We start from the raw sequence: 17,425 nt of genomic DNA on the forward strand, positions 1-17,425 counted from the left end.
GGACTCCACAGACCCGCTGCAGTTTCCCACATGCATGTCCTGTATCAGGCCTATGACCTGAAAGGTCTATCACTGCTCTCCGGAGCAGTGGCATTATTATGCTTCATGCCTTTATTCTGAATCAAGGAAATAGCTGTTGTTCATCTCACAGTGAAGCCAGCTTTTTAAAACATTATGTGGGTGAAAGAAGTTGTTTTAAGAAGAACACCACGTGTACTTATGCCCCAGGTTTTCATGGAAACAGTTGGTCCGGCCACAAGAAACTTCAAGCATGGGTATGATGGTACAGTACCTCATCCTCTCTCTGTTTGTTGGGATCGTCTCATTATCCTTCTTCCAGTAAAATATAGGGGGTGGCATTCCCACAACTCTGCACTCTAATCTGACAGGGTACCCTTCAGGAACTCCACAATTCTGAAGCTTCTCCAAAAACATGGGGGCTTTTTTTACTTCCTTTGCTGGAAAAATAAAAAGAATTAATGAGCAACATATATTTTGGTTTTTTTCACTTTGAACAACATGGAAGAACATGACCAAAAAAAAATTATTGTGATATCAAAACAGGTTGTGAGTTTTTAATGGGATATTAGAAAGGAGGTGAAGTGCCATAACATAGCCCTTGTAAGGTAAAATAAAGAAAATACTCGGCAGAACTGATGTTCATGAAAAAAATATATGCATATCTAATGGGTCTAAACATGCTACCATTGCAGGAAATTAATGCCAGATCTATGGATTTCACCTCTTGCAAGGCTTTATTAAAGAACAGTATTCAGTTTTTTAGCTTTTTCTATTTAAAAACCTTTTTAAACCAATAAAATTGGGACTGACATCTAGGAGACCTCAGCATATATTATGAATTCAAACCCTAAGCATTTTCTGGGGAGATAATTAAGAGTCTCATTTTGCCAAGACAAGAGAGGTGAAGTGATGAGACAGAATTCTTTGTTAATAATTCTCTCTTCTTAACTCCAGCATTTTGACCAGTTTTTCAATGATTCTTACCTACAACGGTGAGCTCCAGGCTAAATGAATTTTGTCCTGTTTTATTAGTGGCAAGGCAAGTGTAAGTTCCAGCATCATTTTGTGAGAGAGGATCAATAAGCAGAGAGTGAACTCCAGTCTCTCTGACCAGCATCTTGTGGGTGCCATCTGGTAGCACAGGTTTGCCATTCAGGAGCCAGGTCAGGTCTGGAGTTGGTAACCCACACACCTAACAGACAGTGAAACAGCCAGACACAAATGTCAAACTGACAAAGAGATGTTAGTAAATTCATAGGTAAGCCTTTCTTCAGAGACCATCTGAATGAAATCAGAATCTGGAACAAAGATTTTTTAAATTATTATTTATTTCTCAGCTTCTGTTTTTTCTGCTGGTTAGTTATATATCAGAGTCACACAAATGACTTTTTATTTTGTAAAATTTGATGCAGAATGATATAGTTCTTTTTAACTGTTACTTACATGCTTTAGAACACTAAGTTAAGTATTTTATAGAAACATTTTTAGACTGTATTGTACTCTAAAGATCTTTCCAATAGATACAAGTACTTACTCATGCCTAAAATATTGCTTTCCAAACAATATTATACAAATCAGAGAAATAAGGAAGTGGAACTTGCCTGACCGAGACTGCTCTCCTCCAGGTTTGTGCAATGCCAGACACGCTTTAAGGCTTCACGAGCTCTGACAGGATAGCAGAGCTAAGAATAACCAAATTCTTTGGCATGATCCCTAGTAAACTTTACATTGTAAATTAAGTAGTAATTAATCTTGTTCATCTTCAGGGCATTAACTTCTACAGGGTAGAGACATTCTGGAGCATGGAAGAGGTCAATGTGAGCACTACCACTTTTGCTATGTGACAGGGACATGAAGGGGCTATCAAAATACATTGGAGCAGATGAATTTCTTAATGCTGTTCAATAACAGGATGCTCACTGCATGTACTCTAATCTCTGACAACTCTCTTATGTTGGGATTTGAATCTCATGCTGGGTAAGCATAAAATGAACTGGGCTCTGTTCCCTCTTTTCAGGGAGTATTAGTCTTCAGTAATTCAGTCCAATACAATGGGATTATTTGTTTGAACAGAATGCAGGCTGAGTCCTCTCTTTCTCATGGTTTTGTGCTATTCTGGATTATGCTCAAGAATCTGATAATGGACCTGTCATTCCCAGATGAACTTCCACAGTTCAGACCAGTAAAGGACATGGTGAACCTATCTAGTAATTTGAACAACCTTGTAAGTGAGCCTTCTATTTCTGGACTTTTCTGTGTTCTTCATTTCATACAGCATGTGTTGAAAAGAAATCCCCTGAATCAGCTCAGAGACAATGGCAATAAGAAATATTTTTTTAAGCACTAAAACTTTAACAGAAAATGTTCATGAATGCAATAAAGAAATTGAAAACATGTAGCAATATTTGTACAGAGGTAGGGAAAGTGAGAATGAGCAGAGGAAACAGTTAATACCTTACAATCCAACCTACAAAGTCGCCCTTCATGTGCTACCATGTCACCTGGAGCCTGTAGAAAGTATGGCCTGAAAAAGCGTTCTTGAACTGCCTCTTTGTCTCCTTCTGGCACCCAGGGTCGTGTTCTGCAACACAAAAATTGCAGGTGTATGTTTGGAAGCCAAACTTGTTTTTCCTAATGCTTAGAAAAAGGAAGAAATTGTGAAAAGGGATGAACAGATAGCTTGAATTAAATAAAAGGGCAGAAAGAAATGGACTGATTTTAATTTAATACTTGCATATTTTCCACTTAGATTATCAAATTAACTATATTCTGTAGTATTGTTGGATTCCCAAGCTGTCCTTCACTTCTTTTTGCTTTTTTGGCTGAATTTCATCTTGCTAATCCATCCTTTGCATTTAACTCTACTGCAACTGGTAAATCAAATAATACTTTACAATTAAACATCCCTATATTTGAAGATGACCTTTGAAAATATTACATTCTTGAAGTGACCTGTTGGGAGGGAACTGCTGCTGTTATTTCCCTTTTATGGTGGAGGACTGAAGTACAGAGTGCATTGAAGCACAGTAGGTGGTTATTTTCAGTGTGTTCTGTAAGAAGCATGAGGAGGGTCTGAAGAAATGTGTCTTTCCTTTTACCTGTGAGGCTGAATGGTTGAGATTCGGCCCCGAATAGGGATACTCTGAACCATCAAGTGACCTGAACAACTGATTCTCCCCTGCAAATCACAATGGAAACAGAAGTAATAGTTGGTTAATAACTCATTTAATTTTAAAGTAGAAATTTTTAATGTGTACAATGCATTAGGATTTATTTTTATGAAGTAACTGAGTGGAAATGTTACGTTTTCAAAGCAAATACTATTGCATGCAGTGGAGTGCAGCTGAGGAGGGGGTTTCTTTGCCTAGAGCAGCGTGTTCCTCAGACTCTTGGTGGCCGTGGCTGTACATCTAGCAGTGCTGCTCTGGAAAACAGCTTAAGCAGTGTCTGGCCCTGCTTGTTCGTTCCTTCGTCTCCACAGGTGCTGTCTGCTAGTACCTTTGAATAGCATAACTGTTTATGCAGCCACACAGAAACAAAACAAAATTTAAACTGAAAAAGTTGCCTGATCTACTTGAGTATACTGCTGTATGAACAGCTAAGCTAGCACATAGTGCGAAGGAGAATGGTATTAGGCCGTGAGACTGCAGAGCCAGGTCTGTGCTTCTCAGATAAAGAGTAATTGTGTTTGGTAACACTTTCAAACTTGATGTAACTTTTTGTTTTCCCTTGTTCTATTCTTTCTGCCTGAAATAGCATGTCTGTCTTGTCACCACATCTCAAAAGGTATCTATCAGCAACAGAGCGGGTGTCAGAAAATAGGGCAGGAGTTATTAATGTGAGAAAATATCCTTAATGATTGTGACTGGAATGTGTAAGAATAGGGGAGTAGTTTCATCATTCTTCGTTACATGGTTTCCTCTCCCATCCTCTGAAGTATCTGATTTTTGATACAGTCACCACTTGATGTCAGAATAGGTGGCCCAGTCTGTGTTCCTACTAACATTTGTTAGAAAAAGATGAAACAAGCATTTTTGTAGAGGAAAATAGAACACCTTACTTGTGGGTTTGCAGCCATAATTGTATAGTTGCCATCATCATCGTTAGTAGAAGCTTCAATATGTAAAGAACATGTTCCATCTTCTTCTCTGTTCATTTTGAAATGTGGGTTTTTCTTTGAAATCTGCTTGCCATCCTTGAACCAGTATACCTGTAGTGATCAGACACCCCCCAGTGACTTAACACTTGCTTTGTAGTGACGAGAAAAAAATGTAGATAAAAACATGGCATAAGTTGACAAAATGCTAGTAAAAATTTTAGAATATTATGAAATTTGCAGATCATTTGCAATGTGAAATAGAATGATTCCAGGTTGAGCTCGGTAAGCTGCATATCTTCTTTACATAGCTGGGCCTGTCAGATTCTCTTTTCTTGGCTATAGACACATTACTGGTTATCTCCGATCTCATCTTTCTGAGGAGTTAATTTTTTGTGGGTTTGTGAAGTTCTGTTTCTCTTGGAGTCTGGTGGTTGTGAGGCAGTCCATACAGTACATCAAGGCCTGATTCATGGTTCGGAGCAGATATTGTTATTTTGGAAAGCAGGGAAATAATTTGTTTTAGAGTTGTCTCCACAGAGCTAAGTTCTCATGAGTGAGACTTTCCAGAGAGATATCTAGAAAATAGCAGGTAGTTGATTTTTATTCCTTTATCGCTAACAGTGAGAATGACCTACCTTGGGAACAGGGATTCCAACTATTTTGCAAGTGAATGTAATAGGAGATCCTTCCGTTACCCGAAAATGCTTGAGTCTCTTGTCAAAGATGGGTGCTATGTATTTGCCAGTAGGGATTTCCTCGTGTTGGACTTCATCGTCCGATTCATCCACCGGCGTACGTTCAAGGCGAAATTCTATTTCATTCATCAGCCTCTGCTCAAAGCTGGAAATCCGGTATTCCTGCAGAGTGGGAGAGGCACACTTCTGAACAAGAGAAATGCTGTGCTGTGGTATTTGCAGTCATTTGTGCTGTTAGACTAACTCTAAACGAGTGAAAATAAAAAAGCCTACGTAAACTAGGACATATTGAAACAGTCTGAATTTGGTCCGCAGACACAGATTCTCACTGAATCTTAAGTTTGTGGAATGTGACTAGCAGCCCCTTTCTGAGTTGGCTCTGTTTGCTCTGTGGGCTGGCCAACTGCTGCTGATCAGCAAACAGCCTTACAAAGTTTCATTTAGAAGTTTCATTTCACTAAAGCTATCATTTTTTCCATATAGATGGTGAAAGCTGGTTATAGTGTTCTACGGGAATCTAATCAATCTTTTACCCTTGATAATGAGAAAGGGCCTGTGTGTTTTTAGGAAGGAAGAATCAAGTAAAAATCATGGAGGGACAGTTATGTTCTAAGAAGCAGCCATGTCACCAAAATGTGCTGCAGTTATGTTTTGTTTCTAGAGTCTCCCATAAATTAAGGAATTCAAACCTAAATAATTAGTTGCATGCAATGTGCTGAAGAACATATTTGGAGTTTTGTTTACCTCCCACTTCTCTGAGAGCTTTCAACAGTTTCCTTCATGTTTTTTAGGTAGTTCTTGGCAGCAGAGAGCAAAAACACTGGCAAAAAATTTTGCTACTGTGAAAGGATTCACCTGAGTGTCTGAATTTTCTAGTACGACCTGAAGATACTATACGTAATTCTTCTAAGAATGAAGTTGTTTTCAGGGATTTCACATGCTGTGTGGCCTTTGGAAATGCGGAGGCTAATTAAGGATTAAGATAGAAGTAATCTCTTTTCCTCCTTCCCTTTCTGTCATTTAATGATTTGTTGCATGAATGAAGGTCAGGGCAACATAGCAAGTATGGTACTGAGAGTGTCATTTCTGCCTGTTTAAACATGTTACTGTTTATTTTGTAATGAACCTCTCAAAAATTATCTCATGATTTCTCAAAATTGGTTCTATGACTGTGTAATTATAAAGGTAAATACACTGTTTTGCCTGTGTTTCTCATTTATCATATTTGAGCACTTTTGAGCACCCTTATTCCCTTTGTAAAGATATGCCATTTTTCAATTGTTAGGTATGTTTGGAGGGCATTAGGGCTGATGAACAGAGCTGGCCAAGTGACTCACAAATTGGTTATCTCAGAAGCACAGAAACAGGAAGGCTGTGAAGAATTTTTACTCAGAGAGGTTAACTCAGATTAGAATAAAATGAGTGGCAATGAAAAGTAGTAAGACTTGTCAGAGTCAGATAGCAATCTGAAAGCAGTAGACTAGAAGACTAAAAATTGGAAGAGGGCTTTTGCAAGATCCAACACCTTCTACTTTTTCAGTGCAACATAACAAAGGACAAAGGAAAGAAGAAGTGGGGGTCCTGCATCTGCTTTTGCATACAAAACCATTCAATCTGCATAACCTGGAAGTCAGCAGGCCAGTTATTTACTGCCCTATGAACCTTACCAGCAGTTAACATCATGCTTTCATGGCAACACATAAATCTGCCGCTGGACTACCTCAATTGTATACAGTCTTCAAATTTATTGAGCTATATGCCGGTTTCGTTAGACTCACAAAGCATGAATGTGATGACTTTTTTCAGAATGATGTAACTAATCTCTAGATCAAATTCTTCTTTAGTTCAATTTTCTGGTAACTGTGTCCAAAGCAGGTTTTGGAAATGAAAATTGCTGATGACAAGAATAAAGCTTCAAATTAAAAAGGCAGTATTGTACTTTTACACTTCTAATGTACACTTCAGGTGTATAGTTGAAGATTAGGGAATCATTGCTTGGTCCCTGAAGTGAGTTTTTCATCACGTGGTGTTCTCTAGCAGAGCAAAGTAATGAGGCTAGGAAGGCATCACCCTTACCCTTTCAAGGCATGACGTTAATGTGTAAGGTATTGACTCCAGAACTACAAAGTGAAGTTAAAAGGCAATGAAGTAGTGCAAGCTACAGGAAAGTCCAGCATTGTTTATAGATAGCTGAGTTTAGTCAGCAGGTTTTCATACTGATGTTTTTCAGATTCATTGCTGTCCAAAAGAAGTTGTGCTATATAATAAGAAATTAATAGTGTAGGGTTGCTGTAGCAACTGGCCTACAGGTGAAACCAAACAATGCTGATAGAGACAGTTAACATCTTTTATTACCCCTACTCCAAATGTACAGGTTTGTCTTAAGTTGTCTAACCAACTAAGAAAGTAAACTTAAAGGAATTATTTTCAAACTGTAGTTAACCTGATGTTTTTAGATCTGAAAAAGTTTTCTGTGAACACAATGTATCGTTTTTCCCTGACTGATGTGCTGCAGATACTAACTTCTTACAAACTTTGCTTCCTAAAGAAATACGGGCCGTTCTTCCTTTTCATACATCTGCTTGCAGGAGAAAATATGATAGAGGAAAGAATGCATTTCATGGGGCCACTTTGAAGTTAATCATGTTGAGGTTTTCTCTCACATTTCTTGAGTGTGTGTGACTCTGGCTGTATATGCACACACAGGAAAAGGTATAAAATAAAAGTAGCAGTTTGTCACAACAAAGGCGTATGCTGCGCTATCAACACTGGGCTGTTATCACTGGCAGCTGCTTCACTGCCTGTGGAAGCCGCGAGAGTCATTGCGTTCCCACGCTAACACAACAGTCTCTGGATAGGAGCTGTGCAGGCTGACTTCGTGTGTTTGGACTCGTCATTTTAAGGAGTTTTATTCAAAAATGCATTTTAAATTAGAAAATATTGAAGTTAGAGTTCCCACAGATCGAAAGCGTTGCCTGTGTGTTGTGCTCACGCTTCAGGCTTTGTCTTTCTAAATGTATTGTTTAGTGTACATATATAAATTTACACCAATTTACACACAAACCAACAAGACTAAATTAATATTGCTGTGGAAATTTTAACGCAAACCTACACAGATTTAAGGTGTTATACCAAACAAGAATCTCTGAAATAAGTGGAAATACACAGTTGTGTAGAGAATATAATCTAGGAGGTTTTGGCTTCTTTCACAGATTTTCTTCTAGGATTAGCAAGAACAGAAAATAGTTGTTAATATGGCTTTCTGAAGAGCTGCTTTTACCACATGAGCCATAAAGCTGTTTCTGAATGTGATTACCTAAGTGGAGTAGGGCAAAGTGGTTGTGGTTGTGGTTCAGGCAAGCATTTCGAAAAGCAAGGAACAAATCGATGTGATCACTGAGTACAATGTTAAAACTAGGCTGCAGTTCAGCATACTGAGAAGACCAAGGGAAAGAGTACAAAGATTCAGGCTCTGTTTTGGTCAGAAATATAGGGCTCCAGCTGCTTTTAGGCAGCTTTCCTGGAACACAAAATTTTTACAGAGAGGAATTCATATGCTTGTTAAATATAGTAGCCAGATATTTAAAATTGTGCTATCTCCCAGCTAGAAAAGTGTAAAATTCAAGCCTCTCTCTAGAGGTGTAAATGTTGTGTACAAATTAGAATATATATAATACATATATATATTATAATTGTATATAATTATCTATATCTATATATGGAGTATACTGCAACTCTTGAAACCTGGATTTTTCACTCACATGCGTTAGCAAAAGGGGAGTAGGTGGTGGTGCTTGCATTAATATTTGCAGGGTAAAAGAAGGGTAAAAGCTTGGTAAAAATGGCATGAGCCAAGCCAGGAAATGCACTGGTGAATATGTGTCTTAAGTAGTTCTGTACCATTTTTCCTCTAGTCACTAGTAGCACATTATAAGTGAGCTGTGCAGCATTATTGCCACAGAGACGTGTAGCGTATTCAGGATGTGATTTGACAGTGTAGCTGAACCAGTTTAGTTGCCAGCTTGTAGTAGCATTCCCTTGCTTACCCCCTGCTCACATTCGCATGCTCCCACACGGCCCTCCTGCCATTGCTGCTGGTCATCTGATCCCACAGTGACCTGTTCTGCAGGAGGGAGCGAGAGGAAAAGTACCTCAAAAGGAAAAAAAATTAAGTCAAACAAGTGCTAGTGGGAATTTGGGGTAGGTGAAGAAGTGAAATGCAACTTCTCTTCTGGGAAGCTGCTAGCCTTTGCACTGCCTTGGCAATATTGTGTAGGGTGCTGCTGGATGGCTGTCATTTGTCCAGCATGGCAAACAAAATCTTCTGTCAGTGCAAGTCCTGTTGAAGGTACAGATTCACACCATTTTGCCTCTGTGATCGATCTGTTTGGCCTCATCACCATCATTTTTTTCAGCACCTGACAGCGAGGGCCCTTCAGGGCAGGGCTAAAGAGGCCTGAAGAAGCAAAGTGACCTGTTGAGGTAACATAGAAAGTGGATGACAGAGCAAGTGGTTGGATCATGTTCTCTTAGATGTTGAGTCAAGCAATGTACCTCCTGGGCCATTCTTCTACCTGTAAACCTTTTTGGCAAAAACTGGGAATTGCAGTGACTGCAGTAATTCCTGTAAGTTTTTAAACACCTTTGTATGTGCATATGAGTTCTAAAATCCTGGATCTGTTCAAGTTAAAACCATCTTGCTCTTGACTTTAGCAGGATCCAGATTTTAGCAAAAATACATGCCTACAGTTAGTAGAAGCTTGCAGCATCAAAATATTATGATGTTAGCATGGAAATGACCATAAATAGAAAGGCTAGAGGAACTTTATTTGAATGTTGATTGTCATATACTGTGTAAAAACATAATTCTGTTTGCCACTCATTGCCAGCTCCAGGGAAATTTCCCAATTCAATCCCAGTTTTGTAACTTTTACTGAATTGGCTCTTTGGCAGAGATATTCTAAATGCAGTTAACAGTTTATCTAAGAAACCAGCATATATTGCTTCTCAGTGTCTGTTCCCAAGCTGTAAATCTCCTTGGCTTCAAGGTCTAATCCAGGTTACTCTGACTGAAATCTTCTGTTTTGTTTGGATACTCTCTCTTTCAGCAGTGGGAATCAAAAACCAATAGCCAATGCACATGCTTTTCTTCACTTGTCATGGCCCATGGAGAGGTATCACTGAAGTGACTTATTGCTTGCAGTTGGTCCCTCCTACATGGCACAAAGCATGAGTATCATGCTATCCAAATGGAAACATCAGCCCTTGAAGAGTCTGGCGAGTCATCTGTGGTACACAGCTAGACAATATTCAAAATATTGTTCAGCTCAAAGTGATAGAGCAAGAGGAAAAGAGAAGAAAAATTAAGTGAGGTTTGTATCTCCAACTCCTACAGAGTTATCAGCTGCAGTGAGTGGCTTAGGAGTGTGTGTGGAAGCATGAGGAGCTCATGTTCCCTTTCCTAGGTGATGAGTTCTGCAAGCCAGCATCCTTACCAGGAAAACTTGTCTGTACTTTGTTGTTGGTTAGATCTCGATCTTGAGAAGACAGCTACAAGTGGTTGTTCAACTATTCATTCCCATGAATATTGCGAGTTTATACCTATTAATGTTAAGATCTGAAAATTTGCCTTGGTCAGGTTCTTAAATCTCTTCTAACTGCTAGGACAGAGCAAAAAAGCTTCCATGAGGGCTCCTTGGGGTTTAATTTCCATCCTTAGTCCAAAATTGCCTACATTTGATAAGCCTTGGAGTGACTGAATTTAGTGTAATTCTTATGCTTTGGAGAACTGAGTTCTTGGTGACTCTTGTGACCTTTCTGAGGCTGACTGTTTAGAATGGGAACTGCAAGGAGATGATTTTTTGATCAGTGTTGAGGTGTTAGTGGTGATGTGGTCTGTGTGATGAGTTGGGTCTTGCACATGGCTTTACAGGCTGTGCTTTTTAATGAACTAAAAGCTTTTGGACAGACCTTGCATCTCTTCTGCTCTGAAATTTCTTATAAAACATTCCCTAGTAAAAGTAAAGAATATTAATGTGAGGGCTGTGTGTAATTTTCTTAGCAGCCGTAGCTTTACTCTTTGTCCTAAGAATAAGTCAGTGACCACACTGCTCTCTTGGTCTTACACAAGACACAACCAACCAGCATTACCATGTGATATTCTTCACAGTAAGTGACACAGGTATGTGGGCACATTTTGTAGTTCTTATAACCAACAAGTATAGACCAGGCCCAGGTACTTAGCTCTCCTTTCCTTTTTTATTGCACAGTTAATTCCTTTATTTTTATGATTGCACAGGATTTTGAGGTTTAATTACCTCATTTTTCTATTTTATGTTGTTTGTATAGCAAAGTTTTGAGGAGATAATATCATTAATTTCTAAGTTTTGCCTGTAAAGCTGCATTTCCTCTGTTTATAGTTCCATTGACGAAGCCTGTAAATGTTTTCAAATACCAGGGTAAAAGAATCAGTTTACATTACACATTTATATTTTTTCTTTTTGCCAAAATCCCCCCAAATTCTCCATCTGGATTTTTCTTCCCACATGTCTTTTTGTTTCTACATGATGTATTCTAACTGAACATTGCCGAGACATGTTACTTGTAAAGGAAGATAAAAGGCTCAATAGACTAGATTGGCAGATTTTGGGAAGTGGTGTTAACACTACCTGTGCTCTCCTTTCACCAAATGGAGCAGTAGCCCAGACGTTCACTAGGGTTATGAGACTTGGATGCTTTTTCTTACAGGACTTCGACGTCAGTCTCCAAAGAGAAAGTTCTGCTAAATGCTAATGAAACCCTAGTTGTGCAGAGATGAGTGGACAGGGAAGTTCTTTGTCCGTGTCCTTCATCACTTTGCAGGAATACTGAAAAATCCACTACAGCAAGGACAAGAATCCAGGTGTCTATCCTAGTTCCTAGGCAGGCCACTGATTCTCTTTCTCTCTCCCTCTCTCTGTCTCTCTCAGTCGGTCTCTGTTTCCTTTTCTCCAACACAAACTGGAAAAAAGGATTCCAGCAGCTTCCTCAAACAACCCTACCCATTAAGCTGAATGTACTGAAATGTAATGCTAAAAGCGGCCCTGCTCCACGCTGATGGAAAGTCTTAAGTTTTATTCATTGAACTGGAGAAGGTAAGAGAAAGGCTCAGGTCTCTGGTTAAGGAAGCTGTTCTGAAAGGTGAAATTTCCAGATTTTCATCCTGCTGATAAAGAACACTTAATTATTTGTGTGACCTGGGACAACACCAACAGTAGACATACCCACTGGCAAGGAGTTATGCTGTCGTTACGGGAGTTAAAAGTTACGAATTCAGCTGGCTTAACTGAGTTAAGTTTCCCATATCCTAGGATTTGTCCTAACCTGTTCCTGCAATTGCCTGAAGCTAATCCTTATTTAGTGTATCTTCTGTTTAAAAGAACTTCTAATTGTGCTGAAATTTCACTGGGCAATTTAGCATGGTACCATCTGCATAAATTACAGGTATGGTAGTTTTTTCTGGTAAAAATGACAGCTTGTTAGTGCATATGCTTGACCAAAGTTGCAGCTAGAATCTTCGCAAAATCATGTTTGTATTTTGTCAACACTGCATGATTATCATTGCTGCAGAAGACCAGAGACTAATCTGTTCTGCCTCATGCAACATCAGCAAAATTACCAACTATGTTCTCATTCTGGATTTCTTTATTGTTGGTGATGAATGATGTACTAGATGAAACAGAAGGAGTACATCTGGATTATTAGATAACGTAGTGGGTGCATAATGCTGACACTTAGGAAAATCTTGACTTGTAAGCTAAACACTTTTCATATGAAAGTCAATGATAGATAATAAATAGCACACCAGGATCTAAATCACTCATGTTCGTTACTGCACTTTCTATAGTACTTTAAGACGTAGACTTGTCATCCACGGCTTTCATTCTGGATGATCCCTACATGCTCTGCAGATACTGTAAATGAGACCAAATGCTGCTATTGAAATATGGGGTTACAATACAATTCTATAAATACAAGTATGCTACAGAACACATTTTATGAGAAGGACTTCTTAAATTAGCATGTGGAAAATACAAGGAAGCCCATACTCTGAGATTCTTATTGTATGCTGTACAGTGACCATTCATTCAGAGGAGAGTTGCATTCGTATTTATGAGAAAGTGAATAAGAAGCCCTTCCTTGCCATTATAATAATCAACTTAATGCATCCTATATACAGGATGAAAATGTCTCCTTTTTAATTCTGTGTTAACTACAAGAGGGAAAAACAAGACAAAATCTATGGGTGTGAATCCAGCACTCCAGCTTATTATTCTCAGGATGTTGATTGTTCTATAAATGGCAAAGCAATAGGAATTTTGGAAAATACTATACATCCTCTCATCTCTTGAAATATTCACTGCTTTCACTGAGGAGAAAACTCTGACTTTAATTTGCTGGAGTCAATCTGAGCAGTGTTTTTTCTGGATGTGGAAGAATAAAATCAGAAGTGATTAAAGGTGAGAACTGAGAGGACGAGGAGGGAACTTTTACTGAGCAATCCTAAAATTGTTTTCTAGTTCATTACTGTTAGTATTCTAATTACCATAAAAATCAGAGAAGTGCCAGCTTTGTATTTTTTTCAGTGTTTGAGGGAATTTGGAATCAAGGCTGTGCTTTGGTCTCTTACAGAACAGCAAATAAGTGTATAAATAACTTCTGCAGTCAGCAGATAACTTTGACACTAGTAGTGATCATTGTTTCTATAAAGGGGTTATCATGCAGTTAATTCAAAAGACTGATTGGTATTTTACCGCAGCTCTCTAAATAATTTGTCTTACTAGCATAGCAAGTACAAATTGTGACACTTGTGATTCATCTCCAAAACATACTGCTTGCCAGTTGTTTTAGTCAAAGTGCTCTGGCAGCGTGATCTGTCAGAAAGGAAGGTCAACAGCAAAATGAAATAAACAGGGATTACACTGCAGTTGTCCACAGAGGATAACTTACTCAAGAGTCTCCATGGCTTTTTGCTTATCTTTGCATGTTCTCCGTCAGAAGGGCTAACAGACCTTGTGAAAATTTCTGTTGTTGATGACAGATCAGGGTAAACCATTATTTGCTGTGTTAAGCCTGAGCTGGTGGGACAGCTAAGGAGGGCCAAGGTGAGAGTAGCATAATTGCCTACAAACAGAAAGCCATCCAGCAGTGCTTAGTGTGTCCTGCTGTTACTTGAGGATGCTTGAACCTCCTTTACAGTTATTTCAACCTCAAAATAGTGCTTTAGTTTTGTAGACACTGCCCACGTCCGGTGAATTGATTGATTCCAGTTAAGAATGAACTGAAATGTAGCTCCTTGAACTTTGTAAAAGGCTTGTTATTTTGCTAAACACTAATAATGCTAGGCCTAAAGTTTGGTGTGTGCCAGTAACAGCTACCAAAAACTTTGTTAAATTCCTAAGAAGTCCCTGTCAATTCATAAAAGTTGGAGATTTGGAAAGATGGATTTAATGCTGAAAATGGAATGCCACATTTTAGTTCAAACAAAGTAAAAACAAGAACCATTTCTTAATCAGTTTGATTACTATACTCCTTAATTTGTGTTAGAAAAACACAGTGCATGAACATGTATGTGTGCAATAAGTTGAGCAACATGTAAAATGAGAAAATGAAATCCAATGTAGAGAAGCTTCCATGAAAAGAGAAGTTTTACATTCTGACTGGTCTCTAATGTAGATGATCAGAAATTGAAAATGCTACTCAGTCACAAAATAAATGCCCTACCACTGCATCCCCTCACACTTCCTATTTAAAGCTCCAGTTTGCTATTCCAAGCCAGTACTTACCACAAAACTTTACTCTGCAAAGTAGTGTAACAGCACAACCGCACAAACACCTTTTGTTCCACAAGTCATAATACATACCTTGTTAATGAGTGAAATTTATTTTAATAACACCTGATTTTCTTACCTGCTGACTACTTTGTTGATTAACATCGTCTCTGAAATGCAGTCTTCTTTCCAGGTCCTTTACAAGTGCAGCTTTATTTTCCCGAATAACATCATCCGTTACTAAGGGCAGAGGCTTCAGATTTTTCTTTGTTAATCCCTGTGCTGGGCTATTAAAAGAAAATTCTGATACTAACATGCAGCAACCAGTATAGATTTTTTTTTTGTCACCTATGTGGTATGATGTTACACTTTAGTTTTCTGGCGAAACCTTTTATTTATTTATGTAGATGCCAAAGCTCATTATGGGATTTGTTTTTTTTGGTACTATCTCATTCCCATGCCAGAAGGAATTAAGGACACACATGTTAAAGAGAATAAGGATTATAATACTATAAAAAGCATCTAAGTTCCATTTATATTTACCCTGGAATAATGATGTCACAATGAACGCTAAAGAAATATGTATAGGTGTTACCACAGGTATACAATTTCTACATTTTAGTGCATCAGGCAATAATTTAAAAGTTAATACAATTTCTCATTGATCTTTATCTCACATCTTCATTGATCATTTACTCTTTCAATTAAATTATTTTATTTCTCTCACCCTTTTATGACACCAAACATCAACAGTTCTTTTTCTTTTTATTTTATAGATGTAGTCTTTTATTTTAGTAAGGTTTGGAAATAGTTAAATTCTTAACTAAACCAGTCAGGATCCTGAGGGTGCAGTACTGAAGTACAGCAGCTGCACATCACTAGAGAGTGCGCAACATTATAGTTGTTTACCAGGAGTTGGCTTCTTAATAACAGAGACTCTAGGTAAATAAAAGGCATAACTAATGATTGCTGTGCATGATACCTTCCTTTTGTTCTGCACACATGGTGATCTCTCACTGCTTTTGTAACCAGAATTATTATAATTGATAGTGCCAAAAAAGGAAGCTGAAACTTTGATATTCACAGGTTAGCACAGATATTGCTCAGGTTTCTTCCTGATCTTTTGTGCCTTCACTTTGACTCTTTCCCATGTAGTGGTCTAGATTTGAATCTCAGCACCGTAAGTTCTGATTATGTGGGAATTCATTCTGGGAGTAGGAGTGCAAGAATGGTTTGAAGGCAGGATTTCCTGGCACACACACTGGTGAATGTTAGGACACTTTTTTTTTTTTTTTTTTGGTTATAATTACAGATTGGTTAATGTAGTATCAGCAAAATAGTTAGGAGTTTATGACTTACTGATAGCTATCACTACCTTGGAGTGTACCGTTGGTAAAACAGGGAAATATTCCTTATTTTGTGCAGAATTTGGAGTTCTGTGGGTAAAAAGTTGTATCAATCTACTGGTACTAGCCATACTAACATAGGGTTCATGGAGTTCACAAGAGGGATATTAATTTCAAGTCTGCTAGTAAAGAAGGAACCCTTAAGATCACAACCTTTCCAGTATATCATCATCCTTACTTGCTTACATGGTGGTAGGCATTTTGTTACAGAAATCATGTTGGCTGTCAGTTACAATATTATTTCTCCTGAGACTTTCTGGGGGACTTTAAATATAGGAAGTATTGCAACCAGAAAAACACATTTACATAAGTTATTTCTCAGATATACCTGGACTCAGAAATAATTGACATTATGAGGTACCTTTTAAAACTTGATTTGTTGCTCACAGGAGGTAAGAATGTTTTTATAGATCATATAGGCAAATGGTCTTAGAGTGGCTTATTCTGCAAGCTCATGAAATCTCTTTTCTCCCACTAGTACAGTGTTATGAATCTCTGAGCCCCCAAATTCTTGTATGTATCTGCTTATAAACTTCAATTTCTTGATTTTCTCTTAGCCTTTCTGTATCTTATTATAGGAGCGACTATCCCTCCCTTTCTTAACTGCATGTAAAGGTTAGATAAAATGACCAGAATATATTAATAACTCGCTTTTCTATTTTATGAGTGACTTGCATTTCAGTAAACTCCCCACAGAACCCTTGGACAGAAATACATTTTAGTTTCCTTTAGGAGTATTTCTTAGCCCTGCTTCTACATGCATGGTTGACGGTACTTACGTGGCTGGTGTACTTTTGGGCAGCCCCATGGCGTTGGTTGCTGGTGCAGTAGGAAGCGAAGGGAGAACGGCACTGAGGAAAGCTGCTGGATTCTGAATCCAGCCAGTTGGGGAGATAGGAACAGGAGTCACACTCTGCGGCTGGAGCTGGTTTACACTGGATGTAGAAAGCGTTAGTGGAGGCACCATGGATTCTTTAGGGCTTGGTAGAGACTGTTCACTTTTGCTTGTAAAACCTCCTGAAGACCTTGATTGGGCAGGTAGAGGATTTCCTGTGAAATTTTCCTTGTTATTTGTTCTTTGAGTTCCTTGAGGGATGTTGCTGAATGTTGCAACCGAGGAGCTAGAAGAGGAGCTGGTAGGCGGTGAGGTTTGTGATGGCAGGAACTGCTTAGGTCGGGAATAGCTGAATGCTTGTGAAGCAGAGGCTTTGCTCTGTTTGTACACAGTTGAGGTGGACTGTTGATTGAGTGAAGTAGTGGAATTCAGTACAGCTGTGCTAAATAACAGCTCTCTTGTAGATGTCTGATGGACCTGCTGTTGTTCAAGCAAGACCTGGTTGTGGAGCTGTTTTAGCTGGCTCTGATCACTGCATATAAAACAAAGAGGAACAAAAT

The 17,425-nt window shown here is 38.5% G+C and overlaps 1 protein-coding gene across 8 annotated transcripts in view; it reads right to left on the minus strand.

Annotated features, from left to right (window-relative positions):
* The window catches only part of MYPN (myopalladin), a 66,300-nt gene that overhangs the window by 6,966 nt on the left and 41,909 nt on the right, over positions 1-17,425 (minus strand). For 6 of the 8 annotated variants that reach the window (XR_014184174.1, XM_082053870.1, XM_082053867.1 and 3 more), the window contains exons 11-18: positions 16,810-17,397; positions 14,764-14,911; positions 4,756-4,977; positions 4,082-4,231; positions 3,120-3,199; positions 2,476-2,602; positions 1,006-1,213; positions 293-458 (exon numbers count right to left, since the gene is read on the minus strand). Coding sequence is in view for 6 of the 8 variants with exons in the window: in XM_082053870.1 (XP_081909996.1) it covers positions 293-458; positions 1,006-1,213; positions 2,476-2,602; positions 3,120-3,199; positions 4,082-4,231; positions 4,756-4,977; positions 14,764-14,911; positions 16,810-17,397 (1,689 nt within the window). In the remaining 2 variants the exon portion in view is untranslated. Of the gene's footprint in view, positions 1-292; positions 459-1,005; positions 1,214-1,622; positions 1,687-2,475; positions 2,603-3,119; positions 3,200-4,081; positions 4,232-4,755; positions 4,978-14,763; positions 14,912-16,809; positions 17,398-17,425 lie in introns of those variants that run through there. The other 2 variants (XM_082053869.1, XR_014184175.1) reach the window with 2 other exon arrangements.

This window comes from Streptopelia decaocto (assembly GCF_964273445.1).
Source record: "Streptopelia decaocto genome assembly, chromosome: 5".
Classification (NCBI taxonomy): Eukaryota; Metazoa; Chordata; class Aves; order Columbiformes; family Columbidae; genus Streptopelia; species Streptopelia decaocto.